Here is a 16,869-nt window from a genome sequence, read left to right on the forward strand (position 1 = left end):
ATACCCATATGCAGTGTTTCATTTAAACACATTGTTATTTGATTCAATATATGTGTTAGAGTTCATGTGTGTAGTATTTTTTACTTTATTTTATTGATTTTTTCAATAAAGGTACACACAACAAACAATCAGGTTATTAATACAAGACTGGTCCAGTACAAATGCAAAGTGAAATGAGGCAAAGGACAACACGCAGACAAAAAAATCACAAAGCATGACAAGACTTTAAATATATGATACCCTCTCCTCCGGTGCACTAGGTGTCGCTGCGGATCCCCGGTTCCTCTCTCCGGTGCGTAAAGCTCCTCTCGTTGTTCCTCTCCTCCTCTGGACCCTCCCACAGTCTGAAGAGTGACACGCCATTCAATCCTCTGCCCGAAACCGAGAGGAAGCACCGAGTCTCTGCACACAGGAGAACCATTAATAATACAAACAAGATTGAACAGAAAGCAGCTGCGAGGAGAAGGAGAAACAGAAGAAGAGGAGGAGGAAACAACGAGTCCTGTCGACATGGGGATCCGAAAGAAGACCACCAAGACCCCGCCGGTTCTGAGCCATGAGTTTGTGATCCAGAACCATGCAGACATTGTTTCCTGTGTTGCTATGGTGTTCCTGCTGGGGCTGATGTTCGAGGTGAGTCCACATGTTGAGGTCCAGATATCCAGATATCCAGGTCCTCCACATCTGTCCATCTGTCCGTAAATAACATGTCTCCACTTCCTCCTTTCATCCAAAGTTTATGTGCCCGCTGCTGGCCTCTCTTTCCTGCCTCTTACTCCACCAGTAAAGATGCTTAAAAGGGGGGCTTTTACGCATCGTTTTTATCCTATCTCCAAAAAAAACCTACTATTCTCGTCTTTTTTTGGTTAACGTGACGCATGCTAGAGTCCATCTGGCAGCTTCCCATCTCCAAATCCATATTGACATCCTAAAGTTTTTTCATGTGCAGCTTTATTCTTATGTATTGTTATTATTGTTTAATAGTGTGTGTTGCAGACTCGTATCTTTGCATGTGTGTGAGTTATTTAAATATCGCTGTCCTCTCTGTGCGTAAATGTGTTACGTGGCAATCACACACACACCGCCTGCGCTCTGTCATCCCTCACACACACTCTAAGTTAAATATAGACATTAAATAAATGTTTTTAATTAAATTTAGTGCTGCAGAGTGAACACTTAGCCCCCTATCTGCCTGCTGGGACACTTGATTTTACATTAAATGTGATTTTAAAGCGAGTTTCATCCTCGGAGGGAAACAGCGCCATTAGGCGTTTCAACTACTTCCTGTTTTTGTTCACCAAAGTAAAACTCTAACAGCTGTTGCATCGTGTGTGTGGTACTTTCAAATATAATAACCACTAATGAACATTAATTAAATACTTCTGTTTAATTACATGTTTGTTTATTTTGTTGTGAAAGAGGACACAGTTACTTCCTGTTCCAGCGTCACATCTAATACTAATACTTTATTGGTAAACTCACCGCTATTTTATTACATTTCTAAACGTATTAAAGTCTAAATATGCTAAATATCTCTATATATTTGACATATGACCATTTAATTAAAACGGCTTAATCAATGTTTTTATTATTATGGTTTATTTGTGATTTTTAATCAGCTTTTTCTCATGATTTGTGTATTATCTGTAAATGTCCCATTTTTAAGGTGATACCTGCTAATTAAAGTATAATTATCTTGTATTAATTGACTTTTACACAAAGTATTGAAAAGCAGATCAATGCCTTTTAATTAAAGCTAATAACTGATGCATTTTTCTACTTTTTTTAATACAATATATAACCCTGCCCTGTTTGATTTCACTGAATAAGTTCATGTATGCAGGCATTTTCTCTAATTATTCAACAATATTAATGTATATACAGACAAGAAACAAGAAGTCCCACTATAACATTGTTTTTGGGTCAAAAACCTCACATTTTATGGTAAAAAAACCTACATTTTATGGTAAAAAAAACCTACATTTTATGGTGAAAAATGTACAAACTTTATGGTGAAAAATGTACAAACTTTATGATAAAGTGCATTCTTTCAAGTCTTGATGTGAGTATGAAGTCAAACTAAACCAAAAAAGAGAAATGTCCTCTATAGATAACAACACAATTAACTATAACCTCCTATAATCCTATTTAAAGTTGTATTTTAAAATGTGCTTTTATAATTATATGTCTTTACCGTCTACAGGTCACCTCGAAGTTTGCCGTGCTCTTCATCACCGTGCAGTACAACGTCACCATCTCAACCAGCGGTGAGTCTCCGGATTTAATTAAAGTGCATGTTAGGAGGAGACGACGTGTTATAATAAGCTCTAGTTGTCAGTGAGAAGCCTCTCATTTGGACTCGGAGACATTTAGAGATCTTCCGTCTGTCTCTGGAGCTACATGTAGTCCTGATGCATAACGTGAATTTGGGCTGAGGTGGAGCAGAGGCCTCTCATTCACACACATCTCAAGGTTGTTCCTCTGCACGCCGGGGATCACACACACACACACACACACACACTCTGCTTCTGATTCAGGCCTTATCTGAGAGCGCTGTAACTTATTTACAGTGTGTATCGGATTAAATAAACATTATGCAGCACTGAAATCTCTGAAGGGAAACAGATTCAACAATTCCTTCTTGTGATGTCGGTGCATAGATCACGAGCAGAGGAGTGTGTCTCACATTGTTGCACAGATACAGGGTGTGTGTGTGTGGATGAAATGTAACTTCAGTGTGTGTGACTCTTAAAGCCTCAAAGTGGTGCAACACTGCGATGCTGAGCCGCTTTGATCCAGACAGATTTAAGGTGATGAAACATGTGAATCACAGCATGGACTCGTGCATGATCCGAAACCAGGTGACGCAATATTTGAGGATTTGAGTTCCTGCAAGAAAAAACGTGTTCAAACGGCGCTCTGAATAAAGTGTTGAGGTCCTGCAGAAATAAATCAGGAAACATCAGGATCACCATTTGATATTACAACACACATTTGTTAAATATATTTAATGTTTATATCATTTTAGTACAATGTCCAATTTATTTTATTCTATTATATATTTTTTTTAAATATTTTTATTTATTTAATTTAGTCTTTTTAAATTTGATTTCATCCTTCTTAAATTGAGCAATTGTCACACAACTCTTGGTATTCAGATTCTTATGATAATCCTGAATCTGTTTAAAGAACAGTTGAAAATGGTGCAGAAATTCTGATATCAAAGCAATTTCAGCCAAAAATAATCACAAATACACATTTCTAGTAAATCCCTTGGCTCAAAAGTTGGTGCATCTGACATTTCGGACAAATATGAAACACATTACCGTTTAAAATACATTTATTTTAAACCATGGTCACTATGTTTAGGCCCAGAGGAGACGCCGTTGAACCACTTCCACCACGGCATCAAAGACCTGGCCACCACCTTCTTCTACATGCTGGTGGCCATCATCATGCACGCCATCATCCAGGAGTACGTGCTGGACGTAAGTAATAATAATAATAATAATAATAATAAAGCTTTATTTATATAGCACTTTTCATACAACACATGCAGTTCAACGTGTTTTACAAATCACACATCAACACACACGTAAACACACACACACACGCGCAAACACATCAACACACACATCAGAAAACACAGAGCTGAGGATGGAGGAAGATATTTATTTATAAATACTTTTAAACTAATGCAGTTTGACCTCCTGACCTTTGAGTTTCCTTGATGCCACACATCTGAATCCTGCTGAAAACGTTGCAAACACACACATCAACACACACATCAACACACACAGAGAGTAACATATTTATTTATAAATAGGTAAGAAAATAATGCACTTTGACCTCCTGACCTTTGAGTTTCCTTGATGCCACACATCTGAATTCTGCTGAAAACTCAATTAATCATTAAATGTTTGAAAATATTGCATTATTGGATGGCACAACACACACACACACACACACACACACTTTAATCTCTACGGACACTTCTGTATGTTTAAACGTTGTTGTTGTCTGCAGAAAATCAACCGGAAGAAGCACTTCTCCAAAACGAAGCACAGCAAATTCAACGAGTCGGGGCAGCTCAGCGCTTTCTACCTGTTTTCCTCCGGCTGGGGGGCGAGCATCCTGATGTCTGTAAGTAACATATGATCATTTACATCTGATTAACGTCCTAAAACTCTCCTTTTTTATAACTTAAAACCCTTCTCTGTGCTCAGGAGAACCTGCTGTCCAACCCTGTGTCTCTGTGGGAGGGGTACCCACACACACTCATGCCGTAAGTCCACCATTTTACAGATGTTATTGGATTTAAAGGAATAATATGTAACGTCTGCAGTAACATGTCTAGAAATATGATATATATTTACTAGAGTGGTTTCAGAGGAATGTGTTAGTTTTACCGCACGCTTTTTAGATCGTGGTGCTTTTTAAGTCTTTATTTTAACCAGAAAAGGGATTTTAGTCGTGATTTCTATACATATTATTTTTCCAACGTATATTTCCACATTCTTTTTTTTTTTTTATATGTATTTTCTAGGTTTGAGAAGTCTGGATTTGTAGTTGTTATAGAAACAAGCTGATGTTTGATTATGAGTCGCAGAAAATAATACATTATGCTTTGAAATCTTGCATAAAAGCCGTCATATTTGACATTATTTTAATTGAACAGCTTTAAGTTTGGCCGTTAATTATCCGTTTAAACAAATATTCTTACTCTGATTCTCTCTCAGATTCCAGATGAAATTCTACTTCATTTGTCAGCTGGGCTACTGGCTGCACGCTCTGCCTGAACTCTACTTCCAGAAGACAAAGAAGGTGTGTGTGTGTGTGTGTGTGTGTGTGTGTGTGTGTGTGTGTTGTGTGTGTGTGTGTGTGTGTGTGTGTGTGTGTGTGTGTGTGTGTGTGTGTGTGTGTGTGTGGTGTGTGTGTGGTGTGTGTGTGTGTGTGTGTGTGTGTGTGTGTGTGTGTGTGTGTGTGTGTGTGTGTGTGTGTGTGTGTGTGTGTGTGTGTGTGTGTGTGTGTGTGTGTGTGTGTGTGTGTGTGGTGTGTGTGTGTGGTGTGTGTGTGTGTGTGTGTGTGTGTGTGTGTGTGTGTGTGTGTGTGTGTGTGTGTGTGTGTGTGTGTGTGTGTGTGTGTGTGTGTGTGTGTGTGTGTGTGTGTGTGTGTGTGTGTGTGTGTGTGTGTGTGTGTGTGGTGTGTGTGTGTGTGTGTGTGTGTGTGTGTGTGTGTGTGTGTGTGTGTGTGTGTGTGTGTGTGTGTGTGTGTGCTGCTCGACTCCTCTGTATTTATTTGGATTCTGTGTTTCAGGAGGATATTCCTCGGCAGCTAGTCTACATTTTCCTCTACCTCGTCCACATCGCCGGCGCCTACATCCTCAAGTAAGACCAGAACTAGAACCAGAGGGCTTCATTTAATCCCGGGGGGAAATGGGTTTGGAGACAGTTGCTCCATTTTAGAGTGAAGTCAAATAAATGATAACAAATAAATGTAAGAATGTGCCGAAAAAATGTATATAAATATAGAAAGTTAAAGTCAAATGAGTTAAAAACAACAATAGGACATACACATAAAGTGTAATTATACACATATAGACAGTTTAAAATACATGTCAATAGAGCATCTTTATCAAATACACATTATAAATATACAGAATAAGTTAGAATAGACTCTAAAATACCAAACTACTACAGACATATTTACATCCTTAGACCTGCTGTCCTTCTGTAGTAAGTGTGTGTAGTCCCTGTTTTAACAAAGTGTGTGTGTAGTCCCTGTTTTAACAAAGTGTGTGTGTGTAGTCCCTGTTTTAACAAAGTGTGTGTGTGTCGTCCCTGTTTTAACAAAGTGTGTGTGTGTTTCAGTCAAACTACTACAAACATATTTACGTCCTTAAACCTCTGTGGTTGTGATGAACATCTCTGCTGTCCTTCTGTTCAAAGTGTGTGTGTAGTCCCTGTTGTTTAACAAAGTGTGTGTGTGTGTGTGTGTGTGTGTTTCAGTCTGAACCGCCTGGCTCTGGTTCTGCTGGTTCTTCACTACGTCGTTGAGCTTCTGTTCCACATGTCCCGCCTCGTTTACTTCAGCAACGAGACGCGTCAGTCTGGGTGAGTTCTTCCTCTCCTCAGTTCCCAGTATATATAAATATGTATATACTGTATATATTCCCAGTATATATAAATATGTATATACTGAATATATTCCCAGTATATATAAATATGTATATACTGAATATATTCCCAGTATATATAAATATGTATATACTGTATATATTCCCAGTATATATAAATATGTATATACTGTATATATTCCCAGTATATATAAATATGTATATACTGAATATATTCCCAGTCCAGACCCACTGACGGTTTCTTTCTCTCCAGCTTCACGCTCTGGGCGGTTCTGTTCGTTCTGTGTCGGCTGCTCACTCTCTCTCTCTCCGTCCTCACCGTGGGATTCGGACTCGCAACCTCGGAGAACCAGGGCTTCGATCTGTCCGAGGGAAACTTTAACGTCATCTTTGTTCGGTGAGTGTGAGCGAGAGGACACACGGGAAGATAGGATACACATTTCTAAGAGTGATAATAGTCTGAAATACAAAAAATGCATTAGCCTGTAAAAGTCTAAACCTAAATATATGTCTTTTATTCGAGTTTCTGATTGAAATCCATGCTTTTTTTGTTCAGAAATCTTTGAGTTTCATTCACCTTCCCTGACGTAGTACCTTCAAATAAATGGAAATAAATAGACGTTTTTCTTCTAATTTCAATTTAGGATCATCAGGTTGACCACTTACAATAAAGACCTTATGTCCACCCTTTCTGTGTATGACCAGTCATTCAGGAAGAGGAAGAGGAAGAGAGGTGCTCAGCAGTAGATTAGACCAAGATGTAGTCGCAACACGTCACTAATACTTCCTTTAAACACAGAAACACACGTCTGTTCTGCAGACTTTCAAACTTATTGTGTGTGACATCATTCACTGCTTCGGACATTACTGAGTGTCCGAGGGTGGACTAATATCCCATTTCTATCCGTATATATAACTGTATTTAAATATTTGATTTGCAGGATCACCGTCCTGGCGGCCATTTGCCTGACGCAGGCCTTCATGATGTGGAAATTTATCAACTTCCAGCTGAGAAGGTGGAGAGAACACGGCCTGACGCAGAACCTGAAGAAGAAGCAGGTTCCCGCCAAGAGCAAATCGAAGAAGGACAAAGGTGAACACACACACACACACACACACACACACACACACACACACACACACACACACACACACACACACACACGAAACACACCTACACACACACGAAACACACCTACACACACACGAAACACACCTACACACACACGAAACACACCTACACACACACACACACCTACACACACACAAAACACACCTACACACACCTGAAGCACACCTACACACACACACACACACCTGAAACACACACCTGAAACACACACCTGCACACACCTGAAACACACACCTGCACACACACCTGAAACACACACCTGCACACACACCTACACACACCTGAAACACACACCTACACACACACACTTGCACACACACTTGCACACACACTTGCACACACACCTGAAACACACACTTGCACACACACTTGAAACACACACCTGCACACACACCTGAAACACACACCTGCACACACACCTGAAACACAGCTACACACACCTGAAACACACACCTGCACACACACCTGAAACACAGCTACACACACACACCTGAAACACACACCTGAAACACACCTGCACACACAGCTACACACACACACACCTGAAACACACACTTGAAACACACACTTGCACACACACTTGCACACACACCTGAAAACACACACTTGCACACACACTTGAAACACACACCTGCACACACACCTGAAACACACACCTGCACACACACCTGAAACACAGCTACACACACCTGAAACACACACCTGCACACACACCTGAAACACAGCTACACACACACACCTGAAACACACACCTGAAACACACCTGCACACACAGCTACACACACACACACCTGAAACACACACCTACACACACACTTGAAACACACACCTGCACACACACCTGAAACACACACTTGCACACACACTTGCACACACACTTGAAACACACACCTGCACACACACCTGAAACACACACCTGCACACACACCTGAAACATAGCTACACACACACCTACACACACCTGAAACACACACCTGCACACACACCTGAAACACACACCTGAAACACAGCTACACACACACCTGAAACACACCTGCACACACAGCTACACACACACACCTGAAACACACACCTACACACACACTTGAAACACACACCTGCACACACACCTGCACACACACCTACACACACACACACCTGAAACACACACCTGAAACACAGCTACACACACACACACCTGAAACACACACCTGAAACACACCTGCACACACAGCTACACACACACACTTGAAACACACACCTACACACACACTTGAAACACACACCTGCACACACACCTACACACACACACCTGAAACACACACCTACACACACACTTGAAACACACACCTGCACACACACCTACACACACACACCTGAAACACACAGCTACACACACACACCTACACACACTTGCACAGACACCTGAACACACCTACACACACCCCTGCACACACTTGCACAAACACCTGAACACACCTACACACACACACACCTACACACACCTACACACACCCCTGCACATCAGTGTGTTCCTCTGCACTGGATATGAAAACAAGCGGTAAAATCACAGACAAAATAAAAGCAGGATACTGGGAAGAAAATCTAAGAACTGAAACCCAAACAAAAGAAAAACAGCGCTATTATAAATAAATATAAATTTAGATAATTAAGGTGATTAAAAAGACAACGTCACATACAAAAATAGTCTATATAAATAGGTTTTTAAAAAGTAATAAGTGAGGGATTTAATGATTATTTCCCCATTGAATGTGTCCATGCTTACGTTAACACGGTTCATTGATAAAATGACACTAATGGAAATTCTTCTTCTCTCTTTTTAGCCAACGGAGTAAACGGAGTGAACACCAACGGAGCGGATTCACCGAGAGCGAAGAAGGAGAAGTCGTCATAAATTCATTCATTCACCTCCACCCCCCGCAAATCCCCCACAATGCATTTCCAGCGCGCCGTTATTTCAGGCGTCGCCGCTCTCCTGTGCCATTTCATATGAAAACAAATTCTGAAATAAACTACGAGTAAAAAAAAAAGAGCTTATTTAAGAAGTGCCTATTGAGACAGAGTGTTTTGTACAGGGTGTGTAATTTTAAAAATTCAGGAATGATGTGTTAAATGTCCCCCCCCCACCCATATAATTTCATGCTTAATCGTCCAAAATAATGTGTATTCAGCCTGTGATTTATCCCACTTCATTTTGTATTTATACCCGCAAGCCAAGCGCCTCTGTAAACATTGTTTAGTTGATGAATTTCTAAATAATAACCTTTATTTTTCCACAAGGTTACACACAATCTGTTTACACCACAGACTCTCAGAAAAGACCGTTTTTAACATGTCAGTGGCCAAAATCATGGGGAAATAAAGTATAGAGACGAATATACAAAAGACATTCCCGCTGTTATCACATTCACAGTTCAGTATTTCTGCAAAGTATCCTGATGTAGCATTGACTTTTTGCAGCTTTAAGATAATCCCTTACCATTAAATGACACTGTCGATACACGAGCACACTTTCTGGTTTATTTGTGAGTGATTTAACATCATGTTATAGTTTTAAATTCGGGCATTACCACCCCTTTAGTGTGTTTGATTTGTACGGTTCTTGCTGTCTAAATGGATTTCCTGTTTATCATGTGTTGGCCTTATTGCTTTTCTTTTACCACGTTCAGCTCCTTTCCCCCCCGCTGTAGACCGTGCCAAATGAGCCTGATTGGCGTATGATGTATGCCGTTCACTCTCACTTGCCATAACATAAATCATGATGGTAACACAGGTTTATTTCTCCAGAATAAACCCATTACCTAATTGTGAGTCCACTTCAGCAGTGCTTTTATCAACTGGTCCTGATGGTTTGTCTATCATACAGAGGAATAAAATGTTTTATTGAATAAAGAACAGCTGTGTGTTTCTTATATAAACTAGTATCACAAAATGTCATAAACTATCATTTACTACTGTCTTTACTGTGTTAAAAAAGTAAGTAATATTCTTATTTTTAATTTTTTTTTAAATTTAAACTACTGTTATGTATTGTATAATTCCTACATTATTATTTTTACATCGTTTTTATTTCATTTTGTACATATTTCTCTATGTTTATATATTTTTTTTAATCGGAGTGTCACAAGTATTTATATCCGTGTGGAAACCACCCTGTTGTAATTGCGCCTGTCCGCCACCAGGTGTCGCTGTTGCTCGTGTTTTTAATGAGGAACGCTTCACTGGTGATTCATGGACAGTTACCACACAGTCAATCAGATAACTAAGATTATTAGTAATAATTCCTAGAATTTTAACATTTGATTCCTTTCTTAAAAATATATTAATTATAAATAATAAAATATAAAAATGTTATATATAAACAGGGATATATTGACATAAGAAATTGAGAAAATAAGATGGAAAATAAAACACTTATTAACAATAAGGATCAAACAAAACAAAAATAATTCATGGTAATTAACGAGGTTAGAGTAAAGTGTTAAATAATTAGAAAATAAGAAAATGATTACAAATTATTACATAGAATGATAACTTAAAATAAAGAATGTGCAAAAAAATGATAGATATTTAAGTAAACATACTGTAAGAATTTATAGAACAATGTCTAATAAAACATTACAAATAATATAAAAATAAAATAGAGCGCAAGTATTTTTATTTACATAAGCAGTTAAAGTAGACATGTACTTGTACTTCAATATATAACATGTATTACAATATATACGGTAATAATGTTGAATTTCAAAGTTTAAAAGGGTCTATTTTTAGGTTTATATACATTTTTAAGAACGTACATCCCTGCTTGATTTATTGCAACACTTCTCCTTGTATCACCTGAGTTATACTGAGTTTTCACCACAACATGCACTTAAAATATTACATTAAAAGTGTGCAGATGCATGTAAGATATCAGGTTAATGTTAATTGGCACAGTTTTAAATGGGTTGTTTTCAATATATTGTTATGTTTATATAAATCCTAATTCCTTAAATGTGCATCCAGCATTCCCACTGGTGTAAGTTTGAAGTATTGCAACACTTTTCCTTTTATAACCTGAGTTTTTATGGGGGTTTTTTCTGCACTGAAAACCTCCACTTAAGTGAGTGTGAAAGGAACAGTGTTCAGATGCAGGGTCAGATATGAGGCATCACAATAACATGTGCTGGAGAAATCATCTGTGGGTGTTTGCACCTGCTACATCTGACCACTGTATATGGATTTCAATGACTACTTTTTTTACGATGTTGTATTTTAGTGTTGCCTCTGTGTTTAGTGTCCTGTCTGTCTGTAACTTTGTGTGGTAGTGTTACCACTGAACAGGTCTCTTGAAAATGAGACCTTGTGTCTCAATGAGATTTTACACCTGTATAAATAAAGGCTAAATAAAAAAATACAAATGTGGAGTATTAGTATTAATAAGACAATAATGTTGAATAGCACAGGTTTATATAAATCCTAAAACCTTAAATGTGCATCCATGTTAGTAAGCAGTATTCCCATTGGTGTACATTTGATGTATTACAACACTTTTCCTTTGTAACCTGAGTTTTTATGGGGTTTATTTTGTACTTTAGTATTAATAAGACATCAATGTTGAATGGCACAGTTTTGAAAGGGTTTGATTTAAACCCTAAAACCTTAAATGTGCATCCATGTTAGTAAGCAGTATTCCCACTGGTGTGAGTTTGGTGTATTGCAACACCTTTCCTTGTATAACCGTAAGAGTTTGGATGTTTTTTTGTGTTTTTTTTGCTCCACAACAACATGCACTTAAAGGCTGGGGAAAGTGTGCAGATGCTTGCTGCTGAACAGCATCGTGTCACCCAGGTGGATGTACGTATGGAGCCCCGTGATGCGGTGTGGGGGAGGATGATAAACACTCGCTCCGCACAGCAGGAGGAACATGGCGGCACAGTCAGCCAGCACAAATGTTGTTTCACTACCACGAAGGTCAGAGAAGCTTCTGAAAACCAGGATTTAACACCGACGACAGGGAACCAACTCTCTCACCGTGAGTACCCTCATGTGTTGGGGTTCGTGTTGCAGGGGAACCGGGTGTTTCGACGGTGTGAATCCGATGCAAAGGGCTTCAATCTCGGCTGTGTGTCTGTCTGGCTTCGGCGTTAGCATGTTAGCTCCTCGGCTAAGTCAATAGTGTTTTCTGCAGGAATTACACAGAGAGCCTGCGAGCCACTTATTGCACTGTTTGTCAGCCGGTTAAACTCAACAATAAGACGTGTATGGACATTTTAAAGTGAGCTATTCGTGTACATTTGTTTCATATGTGGTTGTTTTTTTTTGCTGAGTGACCGTGCACACAACACCGGACGAAGTTGGCATGCTAACAGTTAGCTTTAGTCTGTCGTTGTCAGAAATAAGAGAGGCAGAAGACTCCTCTCTGCTCTCCATGTGTGTTTTCAGCTGTTTCTGTGGTTGTTGAGCTCGTATCCAACATGCTTCTTCTCCCTGTGTATGTGGAGGAAATGTCTGCAGGGTGCATAGAGCTTTTTTTCTGCTGAACTAATGTTTCTCTCATGTGTTTGCATTGTGGAGCTGCTGCTGCACCACCAGGCTAGTTAGCACCAGAGCTATACCGGGGGCAAAGTGTCCAGAAAGTTGGGCATAGACTGAAGAAGAAGCGGGGAAGAGGGGAACAGTGCTGCTTTCTTTGTGTGTTTGTACCACAATCAGCTGGTCCCATGGTACTTTTACGTGATTAAGGAAATGATAGCGGTTTTTAAGATGTGTGTGCATGATCCAAAAGCGTGGAAAATGAAAACAATGCAGTTTTTTAAAACATCAACACGTATATTTATGCGATCACAACACAAGTCTCATGCTTCCTTTTTGAAGGTTTTAGTACATTTGAGCTGCTCTGTGCAGGGTGTGCATGCTCCAGTGTGGCTTTGTTGTGCTCGGAGTGCTCTCCTTTTAAGGCTCTCCTGCTCCACTGCTCCAGGACTATACAACTTGTGCCATTTCAGTGATTGTCAGCCTTTCCTCTGGGTGAAGCTGCAGGGAGGCATGCAGCTGAACCAGTCGAGCGGTTTCTGTTGCATCTCTCTGCCCTCCTGATGGTGCACAGCTCTCCTGTCACAACACTCCTCTGAGGTCTAACCTGGCATGTTCTGCACATGTGGCTTGGCTGCAACTTCAGTCGCTCCTGTGAGGATTTGATGGATTTCAGTCCGATCTGACGGGTCGTTAAATGCAAAGTAAACTCTGGAGGAGTTCAACAGAAACAATGACCCTGAGCTAGAGCTGCAGAAACACCTACTAGTTTGATTGTTATTAGGCATTTTACCTTGAAAGAGGGCAGAAAATGCTGTTTCCAGCCTCTCAAATGTACAGTAATGCTGCTTTTTGTGTCTCTATATATCAGAATAAAGTCAATATCTTTGGTTTATGGTTTGGGAAAACAAGACATTTGCAGGCGTCGTCTTGTACTTGGACATTTCCCCATATTTTCTGAGTTTTTATCAATCAAACCACAAGCATTTTCTGGCATTTTTGTACGAAAAACAACTTAAACTATTAATTTAATATCGAAATAGTTGGCGTTTATTTTTTCTGTGGCCTTCTCCTTGCTGCTCGTCATGTCGTTTTTTTTTTAATAAAACAGTTTGTCCTTGGATGACGGGAAGTCGGGAGTAAAATATTCCTCCACTATCGACCTTATTTAATTTTTGGGAGTGAGATGAGGACACTCTGCATGCACATGACGCCGGACTGCTTTCTCCTAGATACATTCATGCATTCCTGCAGTATGAAGTCCTCCTTTTGTTATTTTTGGTTATAGCATGCTAGTTTGAATCATAGTCCAGTGTTTCCCCCTTTAACTGTCGCTCTGATAGTCGTGTTTTGTGTCAGTGATGGCGGGATGTTTGTTTTGCATGAGGACACCTGAGGAATTCATGCGAGCACGTGGATGTTTATACAGGGAACTTGGCAGCTTTTCTGTGTGAAGTTGCTTCGCCCTGCACACATTGTAAACTACAGCCACAGGTGTGTGTGATACCTGTCAGAAAAACAATCTCTCCTTCACACAGCCTGTAATTTCCCTCTCACACACACACCTCGCTGTGTATTGTTGTGTGGCTCTTTGTGCAAGCCGTGTTCAATCGTAAATCAAAGCTGTGTTTTCTCGTGGACACAAACGGCCCGTCTTGTAATCGCTGACTTTTGCCCTGTGACAGTGTCTTTGTTGCGTCACCTCCGTGATACTGTAATCATCTGACCCTTGTTCTGTAACCAGCGCTCTGCTGTTCTCTCTCTCTCTGTGTCGCTGGCAAAATGAGGCTCTGAAGCTCCACTAAAATGCAGAATTAAAACACATTTTATGTATTTATGTCTCATAGAAGTGTAACTACATTCATCTGACTCGTCGTTTGATTTATAACATGTAAGAAAATAGTGAAAAATGTCCGTCCCACTGCCTTTAAACTCACCTTTTAAAATGATTAGTCAGTTAATCCATCATCTTCCATTAAGAAACTCAATAAATTGCCTTAAAACGGTCAAATTTGAAGCTAAAATTCCACATTTTCTGGTCGTATAGGACTGAATATATTATATTATATAAGCTACCATTGTGCTGGGCTTATTACATGTGAAATTTCTTATTTAACCCTTATGTTGTGTTCGGGTGACCCGTTTCAAGTTAAAATTATATAATAACTACGCTCTAGTTTTTTTTTATCGGAACAAGGCTTCATGATATCCTCCACAACAGATATATAAACACTACAAAACTGATTTTGACCATTTTAGCCAAGTCTGAAGGTCTCTAAAAAAAAAAAGTGTATAATTTGGTGTTGGGGTCTGGGGAGAGCCAGCAGAATGTTGTGGGTGACTCGAGGTCAAATTTGGCCCAATCAAGATTCATCTTTGACTTTAGACACCCCTCCCCCACCCCCTTCATCCACTGTAACAATCGTTTTTAGCAACATGCACCTGGTCTCCCCTCCCTCTGGCCCCCTCCCCCCACGGGAACTCAACCTTTCTCAAAGAATATGTGCACACTTGAACCTGAACCTGAACACACACATGCACGTGTGCAATATGTGGTGTAATGTGTTTTGGGCCATAACATTAAATGACAACAGGATTGTACGGTTATGAATGCATAATAAGTTAGTTATGATGTAGTTAAAACAATATTAGATGATAGTCATATTTTGTGTGTGTTTTGGACTGAGATAAATCATGGGTCAAAACTGACCCGCTAACAGCTTTTCGAACACAACACAAGGGTTAAACCCAGTTTTTCTAAATGGGTCATGTTGGAGAAATCCTTGACGCATGTAAGACCAATCTGAAGAACATTTTTATTATTTTATTATCCTCTTGTTCTTGCATATCAGATGAAAACAAAGCAAGCAATCTGTAAATAATTTTTGAAGACAGGGTGATAAGTGAATAAACTATTTGGTTATTTATAATGTAACTTACAAAATCAGGACCCGGTCCCAGTAGCTACGACATTCTGAATAAGTTTGACTGTTATGATAGTTGGTAACTTGTGTTAATAATACTCATACTACTAATTAATAATGTTATATAATGTGATATTTGTATTACTCTTTCTTGCTTTAACTTCTGATGTTTGTATCATGTAAAAAATATTTCTTATATATACATATTTCTTTTTAAATAGAGCAATAAAACCCATTTTCCCATCGGATAAAATATTCAGATCGACTGTTTTTAGGTGCATTTGGCCCAGACAAAGTGCATACATGACCCGGATCAGTCTGGATGCATCACGTCTACATTAAATAAATAACCTACATTAATTTACCCCGCACAGTAAGACAGACTGCACGATGTAACACCGGTTAATTAAATACGTTTTTCCTCTCGTTAAGTTCAAAGAGCAACAAAACCCATTTTCCCATGGGATACAGTATTCTGATTTACAGTTTGTGGGTACATTTGGCAGAATAAATGTGCATGTATATGACACGGATTGTCTTCTACGATAACTGCATTAAATAGATAACCTAAATGAATGTAACACGGGGTTAATTTAAGATGTTTTTCCTCTCGTTAAGTTAGTGTGCAACAGATCTGTGTTGTGTAACGTGTCCGTCTCCTCCCGTCTCCTCTGCGTTTGTGCTGTCATGGAAACAGCCGTGTGACAGGTCCGTGGTGGGCGTGAGGGATGAGCTGTGGGGGAAAGGGCCAAGATATTACAGCGAGAGGAGGAGGGAGAGCAGTGTTTCCTCCTCCTCCTCTTCCTCCTCCTCTTCGTCCTCCTCCCTGCCTCCAGGCCTGGTGTCATTGTGTTGTTTAGCTGACCTCAAACCAGCCATCCCATCCCTCTGTGTTGTAAACAGCCGCCTGTACACTGACTGTAGAAACAGGTTATCATTTAAGGACATTACAAAGCTTTATGTATTTATTCAACCACAGACAGGGAAGCCAATCGGCCCCCAAAATTAAATAGACGGTACGCAACTAATACCAGAATCACAAATGCTTTACTCGTCCAATTTACAGAGAAGATACAGTGCAGATAAGAGTCCAAGAAAGTAGATTGATATATCAAATAAAAAGGCATATCACGCTATGAGAATGAAAAACAATAAGCCATTAC

At 39.6% G+C, this 16,869-nt stretch overlaps 2 protein-coding genes across 2 annotated transcripts in view; both read left to right on the forward strand.

The window, feature by feature from the left end:
• The first annotated feature begins 336 nt into the window (after positions 1-336).
• tram1 (translocation associated membrane protein 1) lies at positions 337-10,163 on the forward strand. The gene is made up of 11 exons (XM_034132459.1): positions 337-633; positions 2,204-2,267; positions 3,370-3,488; positions 4,027-4,143; positions 4,227-4,285; positions 4,740-4,824; positions 5,317-5,387; positions 6,009-6,113; positions 6,390-6,533; positions 7,078-7,229; positions 9,092-10,163. Exons 1-11 carry the CDS (start codon positions 511-513, stop codon positions 9,160-9,162), a joined length of 1,110 nt encoding a protein of 369 aa, XP_033988350.1. The 5' UTR covers positions 337-510; the 3' UTR covers positions 9,163-10,163.
• Positions 10,164-12,135: 1,972 nt separating this feature from the next.
• The window catches only part of ncoa2 (nuclear receptor coactivator 2), an 87,393-nt gene continuing 82,659 nt past the window's right edge, over positions 12,136-16,869 (forward strand). The window contains 1 exon segment of the mRNA XM_034132426.1: positions 12,136-12,282. The gene's annotated coding sequence lies outside the window, so the exon portion shown is untranslated.

The sequence above is a fragment of the Trematomus bernacchii genome, unplaced genomic scaffold (genome assembly GCF_902827165.1).
Source record: "Trematomus bernacchii unplaced genomic scaffold, fTreBer1.1, whole genome shotgun sequence".
NCBI lineage: Eukaryota > Metazoa > Chordata > Actinopteri > Perciformes > Nototheniidae > Trematomus > Trematomus bernacchii.